Source organism: Cibotium barometz, chromosome 30, assembly GCF_041138505.1.
Source record: "Cibotium barometz isolate CiBa-2024 chromosome 30, ASM4113850v1, whole genome shotgun sequence".
Lineage (NCBI taxonomy): Eukaryota > Viridiplantae > Streptophyta > Polypodiopsida > Cyatheales > Cibotiaceae > Cibotium > Cibotium barometz.
In genome coordinates, this window is record NC_141075.1 from 7,020,737 (window position 1) to 7,039,738 (window position 19,002).

General features: G+C 48.7%; 1 protein-coding gene across 1 annotated transcript in view; it reads right to left on the minus strand.

Annotated features, from left to right (window-relative positions):
* Nucleotides 1–19,002, minus strand: part of LOC147621106 (uncharacterized) — a 193,150-nt gene that overhangs the window by 116,461 nt on the left and 57,687 nt on the right. Inside the window, 2 exon segments of the mRNA XM_086823831.1 lie at nucleotides 1,159–1,232; nucleotides 1,817–1,924. Of these exon segments, the coding sequence (XP_086679957.1) occupies nucleotides 1,159–1,232; nucleotides 1,817–1,924 (182 nt within the window).

The window sequence follows — 19,002 nt, forward strand, 5'->3', positions numbered from 1 at the left end:
ACACTCGACTGTCCCAGCTGGACCGTCCCAGGGTGCCCACACTAGACCGTCCCCCAGCTGGACCGTCCTGGCCAGAGCATTCGGTGGACCATCCAAGAATGGATCTCCTGAAGCGCACCACCAACAGATACATGAGAGGTGCACGCATTTTCATTGAAGGCACAGCACTATCACCCCAATGGGCATATGCCAAAGATAGGAGATGCCACCTACTCCACTGACCACACCACCGCCTGGCAGGGAACCATTAAAACGATTCCTCAGGTCATCCTTGGCATCATCCTTTTCCATCTAGTCTTATTCATTGAGTCCAGTGCAGTGAGGGGCATGTAATAGTTTCTCGGGAGTAATTCAAGTAATGTTTACAGTATTCTTGTCATTGTGCTATGCTTACATTCTAGTGTTTTAATCTGTTTTATGTGTACATTGTGTCGTCAGTGTTGAGGACTCCGTACATATTGTCTAGAGGAACCCTGCTACATTTTGAATACAGACTTCACGCTTCATATTGATCATTCAGTAAGCATGCACGTATCCAAGTGATTAGGGTCTTGTGTTACCCACGATTAACTCAAATATAGTGTATATATATAAGCATGTGTGTATGTGTGATCGAAATGCGTGGCGTACTTAACATACTTATCCACAATTCAGACTTTTCAAACTTGTAGCGTTTATGTGGCATACATTCATTTTCTTCAATCAGTGTTTGTGCATGCATGTACTTATCCCCTTTTGTCTGTCTGACAAAATCTTTGTTGGGCTACACACATTCATCACAAGTAACAAACGATAATAACTTTAAACATTGCTCATGCCCAACTAGTGTGGTTTGTTTCAAGCAATCAAGAACAGAAATAAATCAAGAACTACTCAAGCCCCTCTCAAAATGAGACACTGGTGACCAAATTATGAAATTTATGACTGCAATATATCAGAACTTTCCTAACCACAAGGGGATTTAAGACAACTTAAAAGGATTCAAGGATTTGCACAAAAGCATAAGGCTCGCTTCCTATATGTGGTACTATGTTTCATATGTTTAGTACTTTTTGCCACTAGTATCTCTCCTATATTATAAATCTTATAATCCAATATTCAGAAAACCATTTACTTTAAAAGCATACAACATAGCACAATAAGGCTTCAAAAACACACCATGATAGTAGAACTGCTGGGTGGCTTCCCACATCCATGCTAGCTGGAAAATGTGTAAGGATCGCCTCTGGAACCTGACCGTACCAATTGAATCCATGGCCCCATTGTCCAATTAATACAAACAAAAGGATTCAAGAATCCAAAGCACCAAAATCAACACATAAGCTCAAAACCCCAAAAAGAGTTTTCGATCATTAGTATAAATAAATAAGAAACCCCAAAAGGAAAATACATAAAGAGTAATGGAATGTGGAAGTAATTTTTGTGTTGTGTTTTGTAAAGGCCCTATCATCCTATAGCAACAAGACGATCAGGTGAAGCATTGACTTTTGTGTCATGCAGTGTGAAATAACACACACCCCCAATCCCCCCTGGCCCCGCCTTCAAAAAAAATCCCCCCCCCCCCCTCCACCCCCCAAATCCTTTCTTTATTTTTTCGTTTTTACTTTTTACCTTTTATTTTCTTTTTTTACTTTCACCTTTTATTTTCCTTTACCTTTTATTTTGTTTCATCTTTAAATAAATATATCCCCCTCCCCCCCCCCCCCCCCCCCCCCCCCCCCAAAAAAAAGAAAAATCCCTACTAAAAAGAAAACCTCCCCCCTAAATAGCAGAAGACCACTCTTTTGAGAAGTAGAACTACAGTCTAAGAACTCACCATAGGAGTCTCCCCATCACCAGGATCAGCCAGCACGTGCCCAGACATGAGCAATATCCAATGAAGCTCCTCTAAAACAGAAGTTGGACAACCACTACTTTCTTTATACTGCAGACATAGATGCAAAACGTATAAGCATCCACACAAAGCATGTAAACTGGACGTGTTGAATGATTAGCATTGTCCCAATATTAGGATTTAAAACGTTCTTGTGCAACAAAATGTTCTTCTATGCAGTTTTAAGAGATAAGGACAAATATTTCTGTAGACACCATAATTTCTTAGAGAAGAAAAAACGTGGAAAACTGCGTAAGAATAGAAGCAATGGGAGCTCCCCTCACCTATGCACCTTCTCTCCCCAGCCTCACTATTATCCCCTCTTCCCCAGCCTCCTGAGCGCTTCCACCACGCCCCCCTGCTCCTGAGCGCGCTCGCATCCACCTTCACCTTTGCCTATGCACTGCCCACGTGCCCCTTCTCCTGCATGCTGCCTCCCCGCCATCGCCTTCCCTCCTCTTGCGCACTGCATCCCTTCCATCACCTTTGCCCATGTGCCCCTCCATCCTCCTCGCCTCATCCTCCTAGTTCGCATTCCCTCCGCCTCCCTCCTTGCGCACCCCTCCACATCTGCCTTTTCTTCCCTCAAGCGCAGCTACTACCAACTGGAGTTCAAGGCCCCAGCAGCTTTGGATCATGTGCTTCAGCTAAGCCCCAATGCAATGCACACGGCCCAGGCGTTTTTTGCATGCTGGCAGCACGGCTTTGAGCCCACCTCCAATTCTCTATTTGCAGTATCCGGATTCCTAGTCATAGTCTATTTTCTAGCCCTCGGGAAGAAGTACCTTCCACTTCTTCTTGTCATTGGGAGAACAATAGGGCAAGTGTTGGAATCCCCGGCAACAACCGCCTCAACGTTGGCGCGTGTTGCTGGGATCCCTTCACTTCATATCAGCATTTCCTCCCTGGAGATAGTACCGCACGTCATCTCCCTTCGATGCCTCCAAGGGAACTTCATCCTTCAGCGGGTGGAGTACTCAATCCTTCCTAGCCAGTGCTTCAGTTGCGATCAGATGGGTTACCTCACGAAAGCTTTCCCACGTGACCAATCTGGGCGAGCGCCACCCCCCACCCCCCCCCTTCCCCCATCCTCCCCTTCTGAGCCTGTTCTCGAGTTGCAGAGAACAATCCGAACTGAGGCAATCTTTCTAGATTCACTCCGCCTTACGGCCATTACGCAAAGATTTGATACCATCCCTTTCATTGACCCTCCACTTGTAAAGTTGCGGCCTTTGCAGTAGCTTCATCAATATTACCAACCGTGTTTGTTAAACTCGTGAACTGGATGATTGGGCAGGGGGCTACAAAGTCACCCCTGCTTTACGCAGGATTTCAACTCCCAGGAAAAAACTTCATGGAATTGGGAGGGAGATTCAAAATTTGAAGTGCAAAACCAACCATAGCCCAAATTGGCACGGGTGAACAAGTAGGGTATACTGGTGGACGGTTAAAAAGGCATTGCCCTGTGGAGATAGGGAACAGTAATTCCGCTCGATGCAGGAACATCCTCGCTACATAGAAAAGGGCTAAGCTGGGCCACAGGCCCTCAAAATCCAAACTACTATACCTTTGCTCCCCCCTGAACGTCCCCTGGAGCACTCCCACCGACTGCCAGCATCCCTTGACCGTGGGAGGAGCCGCCATTCGGGTTCCATCAGCATATTGACACATGTGCTCTGTTTTGTAAAGCTCCCTTTATGAGGAGTAGCCATTGTGGCGAGAACCCCGGCACTTGGCAGTTCCCAATTTAGAGATTGCATGGTGGCCAACTGTGGCAAAATGGTTAGGAGATGCCTTATGTAGACTTGGCACTCCACCACTCACTTTTGGTCCTTAGCCCGCAGAGGGAGCTAATAGGGTCACAGCACGGCGACCAGGATGGCGAGCAGTTTGGAGGTGATCCTCTTTGCCTACCTTTTCACGTTCCGTTGGCAGTCCCCCTCCCCCTTCATACAGATACCTCTACTCTGATAGTTTCAGCCCAGTGTATGCATGCAACCAGGCCAAAAGAGCAGAGTGGGCCCATATGGAGCACAGGATCCAAAAAGAAGGTGGGATGAGGAGGCTCGTCACTCGGTAGTGGTGATCCAGGATGGTTTGGATGAGGAAACAGTCGAAACCGGTTGAATATCAAGCTTGGGGAGGATCGGGTGGGTCTCCTCAACATTTACACCCCTACCTCCATGGCAGGTCGAGCAGACTTCTGGATCATGATTCGGCAAAGCCTCCCTGAGGCTGATTTTTGGTGTATGGGGGACTTTAATATGCACGAGACCACACAGGATAGACTGAGGTAGCCAGGACACCATTTCTGATACAGAGCTTGCAGCCTCGGAGAACCTTGTCTTCACCATCAGGGGACAGGAGCCTTGGCATCGCCCAAAGTTTGCGCAAAGCCCAGCGAGTTTCCACTTTCTCGTTCACTACACCAAGGATGTCCCCTTGCGCCCTTCCTCTTCCTCTTTGTGGCGGAGGTGATGAGCAGTTTTTGAGCTTCCCAAGAGACCACTGTAACTCCGTGTGGGGTAAAAGGGATTTCACAAAACACTACAATTAAACACTTAAACTGGCCATAGCCTTAAACATAATGCCACTTAATTCCACAAAACTGTAAAAGAGAGATGTGCACATCTGACACCACATAGAGGCTTGAATGGGCCAACCCCCTCCCCCTCCTTGGAGTATTTTTATTACCCAAGGAGAAAAATATCATGTACAATCTTTGGGGGAGCACACACTCCAAATTTATCCCATACAACCATAGAAATTTCATAAAAATGGACTATGATCAGAAAGCCCCATGAAAATGCCAAGAATATGTACACTCCATGTGGACACCGGCCAACATGGCTTATCCAATAGCCCACATAGCTGTCCATAAACCCATATGGCTGAGTCATAAGCCCATGAAGCTGTGCATAAACCCATATGGATGAATCATAAGCCCATAAAGCTGTCCATAAACCCACATGGCTGAGATACAATATCCCATGGCAATAGCAAGTGCCTAGTGGCTCAATTTCATACCTAATTGCTATAGCAAGTGTCCAATGGCTGTTCATACAATGGCTGATGGGGAGTATTGAGTAAGGGACCAACCAAGTCTCTTGGAGAGTGGCTCACTTTCAGAGACGGCTCCCGCCACAGGCTCCAAAGAGGAGTCTAGCTAGGATCTAAGGCAGAGACAGACTCACCCTCGACATCAACTCCTCCGTTGTACCAGTCCAAGATCCACCTCCCCCTAAGTGGGTTGGGGTTTGTACTAGAAATGATATCCTGATGGCAGACCATGGTGCAGATGGAGGCACCCTCATGACTTTCTCTATAGGGCCATAGCGCAAATTGAGCCAATCCCCCCCGCCTCAGCTGCACTTTACAGATGGTGAGAGTGATTGGGTTTTATGTCCACAGATGGCACGTCGACAACCCACCTCCGGCCAAAGCGACCAAAGAGAGATCTCGGAGGCTATGGTTATGGGAGGGCTGGCTACTGCTGATGCATCTATAGTGGGATCTTGGTGAGTGGCAATGGCACGATCCCTTCACCCCCGAGGATGCCCCCAACACCCCTTTTTGTTAGTCCGCTATCCCTCTGGGCCGCAAGATTCAGATGCTAGAGGTTGACAGCACGATAGTCGGAACAACACACTGGGAGGACATTCCTATGTGCTTGAGTAGTGATTTTTGGAACCGGCTTTTGGACAATTTCTCCTGCTGCAAAAGATTCCTCTCTTCATGTGGCAGATAGCACACAACAGCTTCACAGTGGGCACCTAGCTGGCAATTGGAGGTCAACCAGCTCTCTGTAAAGCAGATATGGACACCCTCTGGAAACACGATGACATTGCCTTTGGGACAAAGTGCAGCACATTTGGTTGCGGATCCTACGTATTTTCACAATGGACCAGGCACCAACCTGTACCATCACCTTGGGGGGTGGTAGCATGGGCCTCTGAAATAGCACCGGCCCTAGCATATGCAGAGACCGAACAAGACCTCACTTTCTTCTCTCATCAGTGTCTCATGAAAGCCTCGTTATCAGGAGCCCCAGTTGGGAGGAGGCCCATAGGCCCCTGTCAAAGGTGGAAGACTATCAGCAGTATAGCAGCATGACACATCTGGAGTGCTTGCTGCAGTGAGGCCATAGAGGGCACTACCACTCCACTGGCTTAGTCCATTAGGAGCATATGGATAGACATCACACACACCCTCATGGCCAGTGGGAGAAGATTCAAGGTGGGTCTGAGCGTATGCAAAAGTGCCAAGAGGCTTTTCTATGGATTTGGAGCAGTGGTCCTTTCCTCGAGGTCAGAGACCACAAGGTTACTTGGCATTACAGGCCACTTATTTGGATCCCCCTCCCCCCCATTGTATGACATAGCCTTCCTCCGAGAGTGGCCATCCAGTGAGGAAGAGCCCCTCTGTGTCCCCCGTTGATTTTATTGTCTCCCATGATTGAAACTAGGCCTTGTATTAGCCAATTTGGCTGCATTTTTTGTAACTAAAGAAAGGATCTTTTCTTGGAAAAAAAAAAGCAGAAGCAATGACACACTATGCATACTTTGCTACTTTGGATGAAACTTACTTCAGTAACACATTACTTTAAGGTCATTTTGTTGCTTGCAGGAGGAAATTTTTGAGCTCCTCAAATATTAAGCTACCCCCCCCAGAAACCCCCCCCCCCCCAAGGATGAGCACTCGTCCTGAATGTTTAGTCTTTGTCCCCATGCCTCATACATTGTTTTTTCCCCAAGAATAAATCCTCCTAATAGTCAAAAGAAAGCATCTTCTCAATGCACACTACAATTTTCAATAGAGGTGATAGATACAAATGGCCCAAAACTATTCACTTGATTAGAAACTACCTATTGCTGATTAGGGTTTTGGGCTTGCTCATACAACCCAAAACGCTAATCAGCAATACATAGTTTCTAATCAGCAATAGGTAGTTTCTAAACAGCAATTAAAAAAAACTCCAAAAGAAAGCATCTCTCTTGATGCACCTCCCAACCATATGGCTCTCTCCGTTAAAACCTTCCCCAAATTGGGTAAATCCACAAATTGTGCCCAATGTTTGCAATGTGGGCGGATAACAAATGTGGAAAAGGAGATGAAGGAATAGAAGGCGGAGATGGAGGGATGGTGGAAGGAGAAAGCCAACTTTCTCCAACTGGTATTCAATGAGGGTAAGCGGTGGAAACAGGAGAAGGAGGACCTCATAGCAGAAGTCAAAGACCTTCACGGGGAAGTCAACACGCTCAAAGGTGTAATTTCAGCTCTTCAGAGGGAGCTTGCAGAGGCTAAGGCAAATGGTGGACTCTCTTTCACAGCTTGAACATATGAAGGAAGTCATGCCAAAATTAGGGCGGCAAGAGAAAAGGGAAAGATAGCATTTTATAGAGAAGGGAGGGTGGTCATCGTGGACGGACGCTCTACATGACGGTGAAAGACCTATGGGATCAAATTAAAGCTGGCAGCCTGGAACTACAATGGATCCCTCAGACTTGATGTAGGTGCCTTTGAGGACAGCTTTAGAGATAGAAATATAGTCTTCTACTCGGAGACTCACCAGGCCCCTGGTCAGATGATGCCACAGGCGACAGGATACAGATGGGAGACAGCTTGCAGAGTAGGGATGAGATCGGTACACAGTAGTAGAGGATCAGGGGGGGTGGCAGTTCTTTTCAGGGAGGAGCTGCAACCGCTTCTACACATCGTTCGGAGAGATGATCAGGCCAGATATATGTGGGTGAGACTGAGGGCCGACACAGGCAGATTCCTGTATATTGCCATATGCTATTTTGCTCCTAGTACATCAACATATGCAACACCTAGAGGGCAGTCTCCTTTCTCCGTGCTAGATGATGACATATGGGAGTTCTCTAGGGATGGAGACATCATACTGTTAGGGAACTTTAATGCCTGGACGGGCAACTGCCAGACAGCCTTTTATGATACCTCAGAGGAGATGCTGAGAGAGCTGGACACTCTGGATATGGGATTAGACAGACACTCACAGGATGTGGAGTGCACAGAGTATGGGAGATATTTGGTAGATATGGAGACTGCACATGGGTTGGCCATACTTAATGGCTTGCAGAGGTTTCCGTCAGCAGCTGGATTTACTTGCTTTCCACATAGACATGGTGCTAGGACAGTGGATTATGTTATGGCTATGCCGAGCTTTGTTTCATGCATTGAGGACTTCACAGTTGGATCTCGGCCCATTGGGGTAGTAGTGGATCATGCATTGTTGACATTGACCATCTCTTTTCACTTTACCACAGCTCAGAGCACACGAGGGGCAGATCACACTCAATATACTTTTACTTCAGAGAGTTGATGCTGTCTACAACGATGGGATTTATAGACGTCTGCACACAGAGGAGCCAGGGAGACCTTTGGAGGAGCTGACCCATATACTGACAGAGACTTTACAGGATGCAGCGAGAGAGGCATATCCACATACTCAGCCTGGAAGAGACAACATTCTAGGTGTATGCCGCAGAACAGCTGGTATGATGAGGAGTGCAGAGAGACGAGCTCGACTGGAGCGGGAGGTTGGTTTGGGAGTCACTACTCATCGACAGTCACGTATTGTCTTCCGGCGCCTTGTGCGAAGGAAGAAGCGGGCCTTCCTTGCTCTGCTAGAGTAGGAATTATACCAACTGTTCTTGAGCCACGATTGCAGGGAGGCTTGGCATTTGTTTCATGAGTCCTCCCCTGCTTTGGCCATCACTTCTACAGAGGTCTGGGGTAGTTATGCAGCATCTCTATATACAGTTCCTGGACAGATACCTTTTCCTGACCCGCCACCACCATGCCCACAGACATGTACTTTCTTTACCGCAGAGAAGGTAAGGAAGGCCATTGATAGGATGAAGACTGGGAGAGCATATGATCATGATGCATTGGTCGCTGAGCACTTTATTCATGCGAGAGACATGCTGGCAGAGCTTCTAGCAGTGATGTTCAATCGTGCTATGTGTGAAGGCTTACCCGAGACTTGGAGTAGGTCCACCATCGTGCCTATCTTCAAGTCAGGGGACCCTATGGAGCCAGGGAATTATCGCACTATTATGATTGGTCACACACTAGCACGATTGTATGCATCCATTCTTGAGCAGCAGTTGAGTAGATGGGCAGAGAGAGAGGGCATTCGAGCAAAGGGATAGGTAGGGTTCAGGAGAGGTTTCTCTACTCTTGACCACATCTCGACTCTGCGGGCCATTATTGAGGAGGGCAGGTCGCATGGGCGACAGATTTATTGTAGCTTTGTGGACTTCCGCAAAGCATTTGATACAGTGCCCAGAGCCAGATTGATGAGGCGATTACAGGAGATGGGGGTACCCACAGAGCTCATATGGGGGATTATGGCTTTATATAGATCAGTTGCAGGACAGGTACGCACCCCAGAGGGGGTCTCTACTTTGGTTCACTCCACTATAGGAGTGAAGCAAGGTTGCCCGTTATCTCCTTCATTGTTTGGTATGTATGTGGATGAGGCTTCTGACTACATTGAGAGATTGGGGGATAGAGAAGCCCAGCTAGCAGGTACATGGATCCCACTATTGTTATATGCTAATGATATTGTGTTGATCTCTGACTCCACTAAGGGTATGCAGCATCATCTGGATGCTTTACATGAGTTTGCACATGATAGTGGATTGTCTGTCAACCTTGGCAAAACCAAGGTTATGGTGTTTAACACCACGCCACAGTGGGTTGGGCGATCAGCTCCCACATTTACATATGGGCAGGAGATTTAGGAGTATACAGATGCATATACATATCTTGGGGTAGTATTCAGTGGGCCAGTGTTTTCGATGAGGAGAGCAGCAGAGACTAGATTGACTAGAGCACATGCAGCCCTGGGTGGTTTGGAGAGGATGTGTTCGCAGGTTCAATTTCAGGAACCTCGAACGAAACTTTGGCTTTTTGACACTCTAGTGACATCAGCTATGCTTTATGGAGTGCAGATATGGGGACCTTCAGTGGGCCATCACAGCGCAGGCAGGTGGAGAGGTATGGAGAGGCCTTTGGTATCTATGATTGCTAGGATTATTAGAGCCAAGGCCTTGGTACCTCATGAGATTATTCGAGCAGAGCTGGCAGCTGCCCCTCTGGTGATTGAGGCTCTTACGAGATCAGTCTCCTACATACATGGCTTGTGGTATCTCCCCCGAGAGACAGATATGCACACCTCGCCCTTGAGTCCTCCCGACAGTTAGCTTTACAAGGAGACACGGCTTGTTGGTATGGACAGATGACATCTTGGTTCCAGGCACATGGTTTTAGCATGGACAGATTGCCACCCTTCCAGTATTCTCTGGAAGCACCCTCTCTCACTCTCACACGGACAGAGATTACCAGACTCATCCGTCAGGATTTAGTTCAGCTGGACATGAGCATTTTCTTCAGCTCACAGTACATGGTTTTGTGATCAGACCCAGTTACATGGATGTACACTTGGCTCATGCAGTACGATGTGCTATTGGTCAGATTCGCACATCCTCACACCAACTTGAGATTGAGATTGGCCGATATAGAGGTATACCAGCTGAGGCCAGGATATGTCGAGTATGCCATGGGGAGCCAAAGACAGAGCTGCATTATATATGCCATTGTACTGCATACTATGAGATACGTGGTCGTTTCCACTATTTATTCAGAGAGGGTTTTGGACCACTTTCCGGAGTCATGGGGTACCAGTGGTGGCTACAGGTCGCCCACCACTAGAGTGCTCACCATCCTCGGTGAGGAAGATAGAAGTATTTTGCAGTGAAGATTATTACATATATGGAAATACCTAAAGGGATGCATGATGTGGTGATTACATTTTGAAAGATGCAGTATGTGCTGATTACATTATGAAGATGATGCAAATAAGATATCATAAAAAGATTGTGTATACAATGAGAATAATTACAAAAAATGTTCCTGGGGTCTCTAAGTGCTGCCAGAAGTAGTGCTAGGTGCGCCAAGGGGATGAAGAAGCTGGAAGACCTGAGAGAAGGAACTCAAGAGGGCGGAGGGACTCTCAGAGGGTATCCAATTCGGTTGCTTGGGCCCGTAAAGAGACCATTTCCCGATTCTGCTCCTCCACCAAATCATGTAATACCACCACCTCCTCAGTGCTATGTAAACATGCAAAGTGGAGGTGGGTAAGCTCAGACTCTATTTCGTGCACGAACTGCTCCAATGTGGTCACCTGAGTCTCGAGACTGCGGATGGTGGCTACAACTTGGCAAGTACGATCCCTCTCACAACCGCAATCACTAAAAAACTCAAAAATGTATTCGGTGAGGTAGGCGGAGTAGATGCGGAGATCATCCGAGAGGTTGTCTAGACCCCAAACTATACAACGAGCTAAACGAGGATGTAGCAAGGATAGCTGCTCTGGAGGGTCGGGAAACCATACGCAAGGAAGATCTCCTACCAAGATATCTGGAGCACTGTAGAAAAATGGGGAATCAAGAAGTTCTATGCGCTCCGTGTCCTCCTCCCGATTAACATGGAAAATCACCTCATCTGGGGAACTCAGAGTAGGGGCACGTAGGGATGGCCCTCCAGAGACGATGGTAGGGATGGCTGTGGCCACCATCGAAGATGTCCCCCGAGTAACTGATGGAGGGAAAGAAGATGATGTGGTGGAGGAAACGGTTGATGTCAAGGATATGGAGGTCGAGAGAGAAGACACAGCTGATGTCAAGGATGGAGAGGTAAGATACAGTTGATGGTGAGGATGGAGAGGTGGAGAGGGAACATACAGCTCATGTCGAGGATGGTGTACGTCACGATAACGCGGGGTCACTGATAGTGGGGGTAGGGGAATGGGTGGAGAATCTGGGGGAGCAGTGCGGCAGTGTGATGAGGCAGAAAGATCACGTTGCACACGAGATCAAATGCGGGATGGAGAAGGAGTCAACTGGCGAGGTGGTGAAGAGGTAAGGGGGATGGGCGGCTGCTGTAGTAGATGTGAGAAATCGTGCAGAGGGCCAAGTAAAAGATGTAATTTCAAGCTTGTTAAGTTAGGTACGAAATTGACAACAACGAAGGTGGAGGGATTCATATAAGAGATGATGGAGGGGGCTGGTGGAAGAGTGGAAGGCCTCCGTGTAGAGAGTGGACATGAAGGGCAACGGAGCAGTGGGGATTTCGCGGAGTAGAAGATAGTAATGGAGCAGAACATAGAGATGTATGGTATGGGCATTGGGGAGTAAAGGGGTGGGAGCCAATAGCGCTATTGTGGTAGCAGCAAGCTTTACTACAATGAGAGTATCAGAGTGACGATGGAGGACCGAACTCTTGGGAGGGCCAATGAGGTGGCCAAGGTAGGCTGACGTGAGGCGCTGCCCATTGGGCATCAAAGGAAACTTGGGGATGAATGTTGCGCAAAGGCATCAAGATCAGGTAAGGGCAGAAGAGAGGCTAGACCCTGCAAGCCCAAAGTGGCTAGTTCGGTATGAGTAAGTAATGTGTTGAGCTGAGGGAACTGGAATGGTAGTGGGTCAATGAAATTGATGGTAAAGGGGGCGGGGCAGGATGCGAAGGCAGGTAGAAAAGGGTGGATCGAAACAGGGGAGGAAGATGTGGTGCAGGTGGAGTGGTGGTGAAGAGGCAGTTGAGGGGGTGGGACAGAAGTGGGAGTGACAACGTCATCCTCAGACGGAACATATTGAGGATCGCTATCAGAAGAGGATGTGTAAGATAAGGAGTCGGAAGAATCCAAAGATATAGACGTGGTGGGAAAGGTTACCTTGGGAGCCATAGTGGTTGTAACGGCCGAAGCAGGAGACGACGGAGACGGTGGTGCAGTAGAGCCAGCACCTGATGGAGTTGTCGCAAAGTACCAGAGTATGAGAAGATGGTGGTGCAAAAGAGTCACTGCCCGTTGCCGATGGTGTTGTCACAGAGACCTGGGCAAGAGGCTCCTGAGAGAAAGATGCCACCTCTGAGGAAGAACATGGCCCCACTAGTCGGATTAAGTGAGCGATGGAGTGCCGGTACGAGACTGGAGTGTTAGATAATCCGTTTGCCATGATGGAATGAAGAGGGAATCAATGGGTAGGGAGAAAATTGAAGAGAAAGGGACAAAAAAAGAAAGGTGCGAGAAGACGTCGCTTGGGCTTTTCTTTTTTCTTTGTTCTTTTTTTTTTGGTTCATGAGAGGGTGAGGAAATGAGGAGACAGAGGATGGGGACCAGTGGGGATTTGCGGTGTGGGATGGTGTGTGGCAGTTGAGTCAAGAGGGTGGGGTTGGAGAGAGGGGTGGGGTTGGGTGAGTCGAGAGAAGGAGATGGGTCGGGTGGTGCGAGGCGAGTCATGGAAGAGAGCTGGAAGGGGTTGAAGCGTGAGAAGGTTGTGTGACGGCTGCGAGTCCTGGAGGGATAAGGAAGAGAGGGGGGTTGGGTGGGACTAGTCCATCATTGTCACGGTACAAAAATACGATACCGTACGATACTGGATAGAAGTGGGAGTGACAACGTCATCCTCAGATGGAACATATCAAGGATCGCTATCAGAAGAGGATGTGGAAGATAAGGAATCGGAAGAATCCAAAGATATAGGCGTGGTGGGAAAGGTTACCTTGGGAGCCATAGTGGTTGTAACAATCGAAGCAGGAGGAGACGGAGACGGTGGTGCAGTAGATCCAGCACCTGATGGAGTTGTCAAGCGAGCGCCTAATGGAGTTGTCGCAAGTACCAGAGTATGAGAAGATGGTGGTGCAAAAGAGTCACCGCCCATTGCCGATGGTGCTATCACAAAGACCTGGGCAAGAGGCTCCTGAGAGAAAGACGCCACCACTGAGGAAGAACATGGCCCCACTAGTCGGATTAAGCGAGCGATGGAGTGCCGGTACGAGACTAAAGTGTTAGATAATCCATTTGCCATGATGGAATGAAGAGGGAATCAATGGGTAGTAGGGAGAAAACTGAAGAGAAAGGGACAAAAAAAGAAAGGTGCGAGAAGATGTCGCTTGGGCTTTTCTTTTTTCTTTGTTTTTTTTTTTGGTTCATGAGAGGGTGAGGAAACGAGGAGACAAAGGATGGGGGCGAGTGGGAATTTGCGGTGTGGGACGGTGTGTGGCGGTTGAGTCGGGAGGGTGGGGTTGGAGGCAAATCGAGAGGCGGGTGGGGTTGGGTGAGTCGAGAGAAGGAGATGGGTCGGGTGGTGCAAGGCGAGTCATGGAAGAGAGCTGGAAGGGGTCGAAGCATGAGAAGGTTGTGTGACGGCTGCGAGTCATGGAGGGATAAGGAAGAGAGGGGGATTGGGTGGGACTAGTCCATAGTTGTCACGGTACGAAAATACGATACGATACCGTACGGGAATTTTTGGTACCATATGAAATTTTCGGATATCCAGCTTCAAGCTTGAACGTGAGGGAAGTTTGGGGGGGAAGGAGTCTATAGTGCTTGAGGAACCAAAACATGGAGATGTGTCTCTCCCAATTGGATCTCCCAATTGTCTCCAAAAGAGAGCCTACATGGGTAATGCAATACCAAAGGTCTCCCTCTATAGCGTTTATGACTCAGGGACCGTCCTTGCACAAATACGAGCAGTGCATCTAGGGTGATAGGTTTACGGACCCCTCTCTAGATCAAAATGGCCCTCTCCAAATCTTCTCCCTCGTACATAACTTAAGGATCTGACTGCCTAGCCTACCTATACCAGGGATCTCCAAGTGATGTAGCAAGATTCTCTCATCCTACGAATCAAGTGTACACTACCAGTCTACCTTGCCAGATTTTTTAGGTCTCCCAGCAACCCCATATGGAATACTAAGTGGACACGAAAGTTGGCGAAGTATTGCAGGCATTTGGGATCTTCATTAAGCAGGATTTCTTTTTTTTTTAGCATTTGGAATTTCTTTCTCAAGGTTTTCTTTTTCTTTTTGGGGGAAGCGGGTGGGGGGGGGGGGGGGTAAAAAATAAAACGTGCCGTACGCAACAGTACGATATTGAACGCTACCATACCGTACGAACCGTACGGTATGAATAGGTTCGTACCGATACGAGAAACAACCCTCGACTAGTCGAGTCAAAGGGAGTGGAGAGAGGTGTCGGATGACTCGTGAGGGGGTGGATTTGAGGAAAATTGGGTGAATCGTGAGGCGTAGAGGGAGTGGGTGAGTCATGAGAGAGAGAGAGAGAGAGAGAGAGAGAGAGAGAGAGAGAGAGAGAAAGAAAGAAAGATTTTATTAACGTCTTCCAAAAGACCGAACTCGGCCTATGAGACAAATCGGAGTACCTGTATGGGGTATCCTCTGTCATCCCAACAAAATGAAAAAGTACTGAATAAAAAAGCTAAATCTGGGTGTGCAGGGGATGGAGCTCTATTACTAGGAGAATGCAAAGCTATATGCATGGAGTATACAATCATGACATGCAACCTAGCTAGCTCCATCCTGTACCATACTGGGGGTATAAAATGGTATACATCAGTGAAGGGGGTGTCCACAGCTCCCTGAAGAACATGCCTGGGTGTGCTCTGAAGCGAGCCAGTCGCTCCGCACCCTCTCTGTGAAACTGAGCTCTGATCTCTGTCATCTCTCTCTGGTATAGGCGTGGTGTCCGAAAGCCAGGTGTCATCTGTCTCCTGCGGGCTCTAAGTGTCTCTGCTCTTTGGAGAGTAATTCCCTGCCGTGTAGGGGCTGGGAGGGGTATGGATCTCTGAAAAAATGTAGTTATCTGTGTCTGTCGCCCCCCCTCTGGAGCTGTCTGAGAGAGAGAGAGAGAGAGAGAGAGAGAGAGAGAGAGAGAGAGGAAAAAGAAAGGGAACGATCCTGGAGGGGCCGTGGGGGAGAGAGGAGTTGTGGAGGAGAGAGAAAGAAAGAAGAAAGATGGATCTATTCAGCGTCTACTAAAGACCCAATGGACCCATGAGACCAAAGTGATACAATACAAAACTGTCCATGGAAACTCATCATGGAATACTAGGAACATAGAGACATCAGAGGAGCATCAGCCCCCAATAGATGGTATACCACTCTCCAAAATATCAAGCATGGGGCTAATGAGTATGGCCAAGAGGTCTCCCTCAGCTATGTCACGTGGAAAGGTACCTCGATGGTGGTGGACCATGTCCTGGATGAGGGGATCGTGACCGACGTCCGGGGGGCTAGGGGCGTCGGGCACGTTGGAATGCCCGGTCTGAGGTAACTCCTCCCAGGCAAGGTGGGCCCGGAGCAGCTCGAGTTGGGTCCACAAATCCACTATATCGGTGTCCACCTCCTCCTCGGTCCAAAAGAAACTGGTGATAGTTGGCTGGCAAGGGAGGGGGCGGGGTGGCAAGAACCGAAGCTCACTCAAGGAAGTGTCCCTGCATCTGTAGAGCTCAAGCAGAAGAAGGCCTAGGCAACGCTAGTCTAGAAAGTCAATGATCCAGGAGAGTGGACAAAATCCCTCATGAAACAAATGGTCCTTCCCAAGCCGAGATGAGCTTCTTTGCCTTTTTCAAATAATGAGCTTGGTACACTAGGACCAGTTGGCCTTTCTTGAACCGGGGCTTCTTGAGATGTCGGTCACGCCATGCCTTTTTCAGTTTTGTTCCACCTACTAAGCTTTGTTTGCCAATGCCCGGGTTTCGTCCAGAATGGTCAAATGGAGCACCGAAGCACTGTGGGTAGTGTCAACCTAGCGGGACCGGTACGACCCTTGGTTGAATTCTAAGGGCATAAAGGCGCTATGGCATGTCGTGGCTTTGAAGGCAGTTCTATAAGCCCACAGGGTGCCGAGGGCCTCCGACCAGTAGCTGGGGTGTTGATGGCACATCTTGCGGAGTAAGTGACAGAGCACTTTGTTGGTGCTTTCCGCTTGCCCATTGGCCTGAGGGTAATAAGCACATGACTTGCGGTGGAAGATCTTATATCTGCTGAGTAAGGTGGTGATGACTTCATTGACGAAGTGGGAGCCTCTGTCCACTGGTGATTTCCAATGGGCAACCAAAGCAAACAAGGATGTGCTCGTAAAAGAACCGAGCCACCGTGTTGGTTGTGCAATCCTTGGTGGCTTGGGCTTCCGCCCACTCGATCGCGTAATCAGTGGCGACATGAATGTATCTGCACCGGCTCAGGAGTGCCAATGGGTCAATGGGCCCCACAAAATCAAGACCCCATTTCTCGAATGGGGACCACCCGAGGGAGATCTAGAGGGGTTGGTGGGATTGACAGGTGGGTTCGGCCCCCACCGTTCGCAAGTATCATAAGATTTGGCAAACTGAATGGAATCTTTGAACATTGTGGGCCACCACAGGCCATCTTGGAACAAAAGGACCCGAGATGTAGCCAGGATAGTGACCACCACCAGGGCCGGAGTAGGCATCTTCGACCACAAGTTCATGAGCACTAACGCACCTGTGTAACACACCATCATGACCAGCCTTGTAGAAGTTGCCAACTATGATTTAGAAGGGTTGGTTCTTTGCCAAAAGCCAACGCTTGTCCTTGGGGCTAGCGCCAACACGAAAGTGTCCTGTGGAAAGCAACGCAAGAACATCCCCATACCAGTCCAGGGCGGCATCAACTTTGAAAAGGACACTATCAGGAAGGTCATCATCAACACTTGTTGTAAGCTCCCCAATGTCAATGTGGGAGAGGTGGTCCGCCATGACGTGATGTTTTCCAGGGCAAAGGAGGATCTCAAAGTCAAATTCTTGGAAGAGCAACCACCACCGCCAAACACGACCCGCCACCTGGGGTTTATTGAGAAGGTACTTGAGAGCATGGTGGTCCAAGATGACGATGAAGTGGGAGCCCAAGAGATAGTGCCGAAACTTTTGGCAAGCATAGACTATAGCCAAGCCTTCCCGCTCAGTTGTGGTGCAGTTTTGTCCAGCAGGTGTGAGGAGGCAGTTGGCATAGTAGATTGGTCTGTCCATCTTGTATTCCACACTAGGTTGAGTAAGGACCACACGCCCACAACAATGAGGCTTGCATCTGTATGGACATGGAAGATGGTCGTCCAGTCAGGTGGGATGAGAATGGGAGCTTCGGTGAGGCACTTTTTAAGGTAGGAGAAGACGGTAGAGGCTAGGTCAGACCACTCGAAGATTGTGGATGGCTTGACTAGGCGGGTCAGCGGAAGGCCCACATCGGCATACATGTCCATGAAACGACGATGATAGCCAATCTCTCCGACAAAAACTTGTGCTCCTTTGGGGCTGATTGGAGGAGGAAGGCGAAGCATTGAAACGATTTTATCAGGGTCGGACGCCAAGCCTTCGGAAGAGATGATGTGACCTAGGAGGCTGCCCTAGACCACCAAGAAATGACACTTGGGTTGAGGCGTAGCCGGGAGATATTCCGGAAAGGCCTCTAGCCTAGAGACAAGGTGAGTGCCTATGAAATTAGAAAATTCGTCAATGAAAGTACGGAGAAAGCTAAGGTACTCCCTAAAGATATTGGTGACGAGCCGTTGGAAGGTGGCCGGGGCGTTACACAACCCAAAGGGTATCTTGTTGTAGACGTAGCTACCCCATTGTGTGACGAACGTTGTCTTGGCACGGTCATCCGAGTGGATGGCAACTTGGTTGTATCCACTAAACCCATCCATAAAGCTGTACAAGGGAATTCATCCATAAACCTGGCAGCATCCTCTAAAACCCAATCCATGAATGGGAGAGGGAATTCATCCTTGATGGTTGCTTTGTTGAGAGACCACAAGTCCACAAAGGCACACATCTTGTTGGTCTTCTTCTTGGGAGAGAGGACCATGTGGGAAAGGCATTCGGAGTGTTCCAATGGGGAGATGATTTGGACGTCCTCCATCTTTTCCAGCTCCACCTTGACAGCCTCTGCATACTTTGGGTTGAGCTTGTAGGCCCGCCCACGAACAAGTCAAGTTCCCTCCTATAGAGGTATGGTGTGAACAGCAATGTCAGTTGGAACACCTTCCAAGTCCTTGTATGTCTAGGCGAAGACGTCCTTATAAGATTGGAAGAAGGTGGCGGCTTGCTCAAGAAGGGTGGGGTGATCCCACGGCCAAAGAGGCTAACAGGATGGGATGAGGCTCCTCTGAAGTGCCTAGATTGAATTCCTGGACGGGATCTTGGCAAGATGGAAGGTTAAGCGGTTCCCCTGTCTCAGCTGCTTTGGAGAGGAGAGTGGGGTTGCTAGTCGGCTGGTGGTAA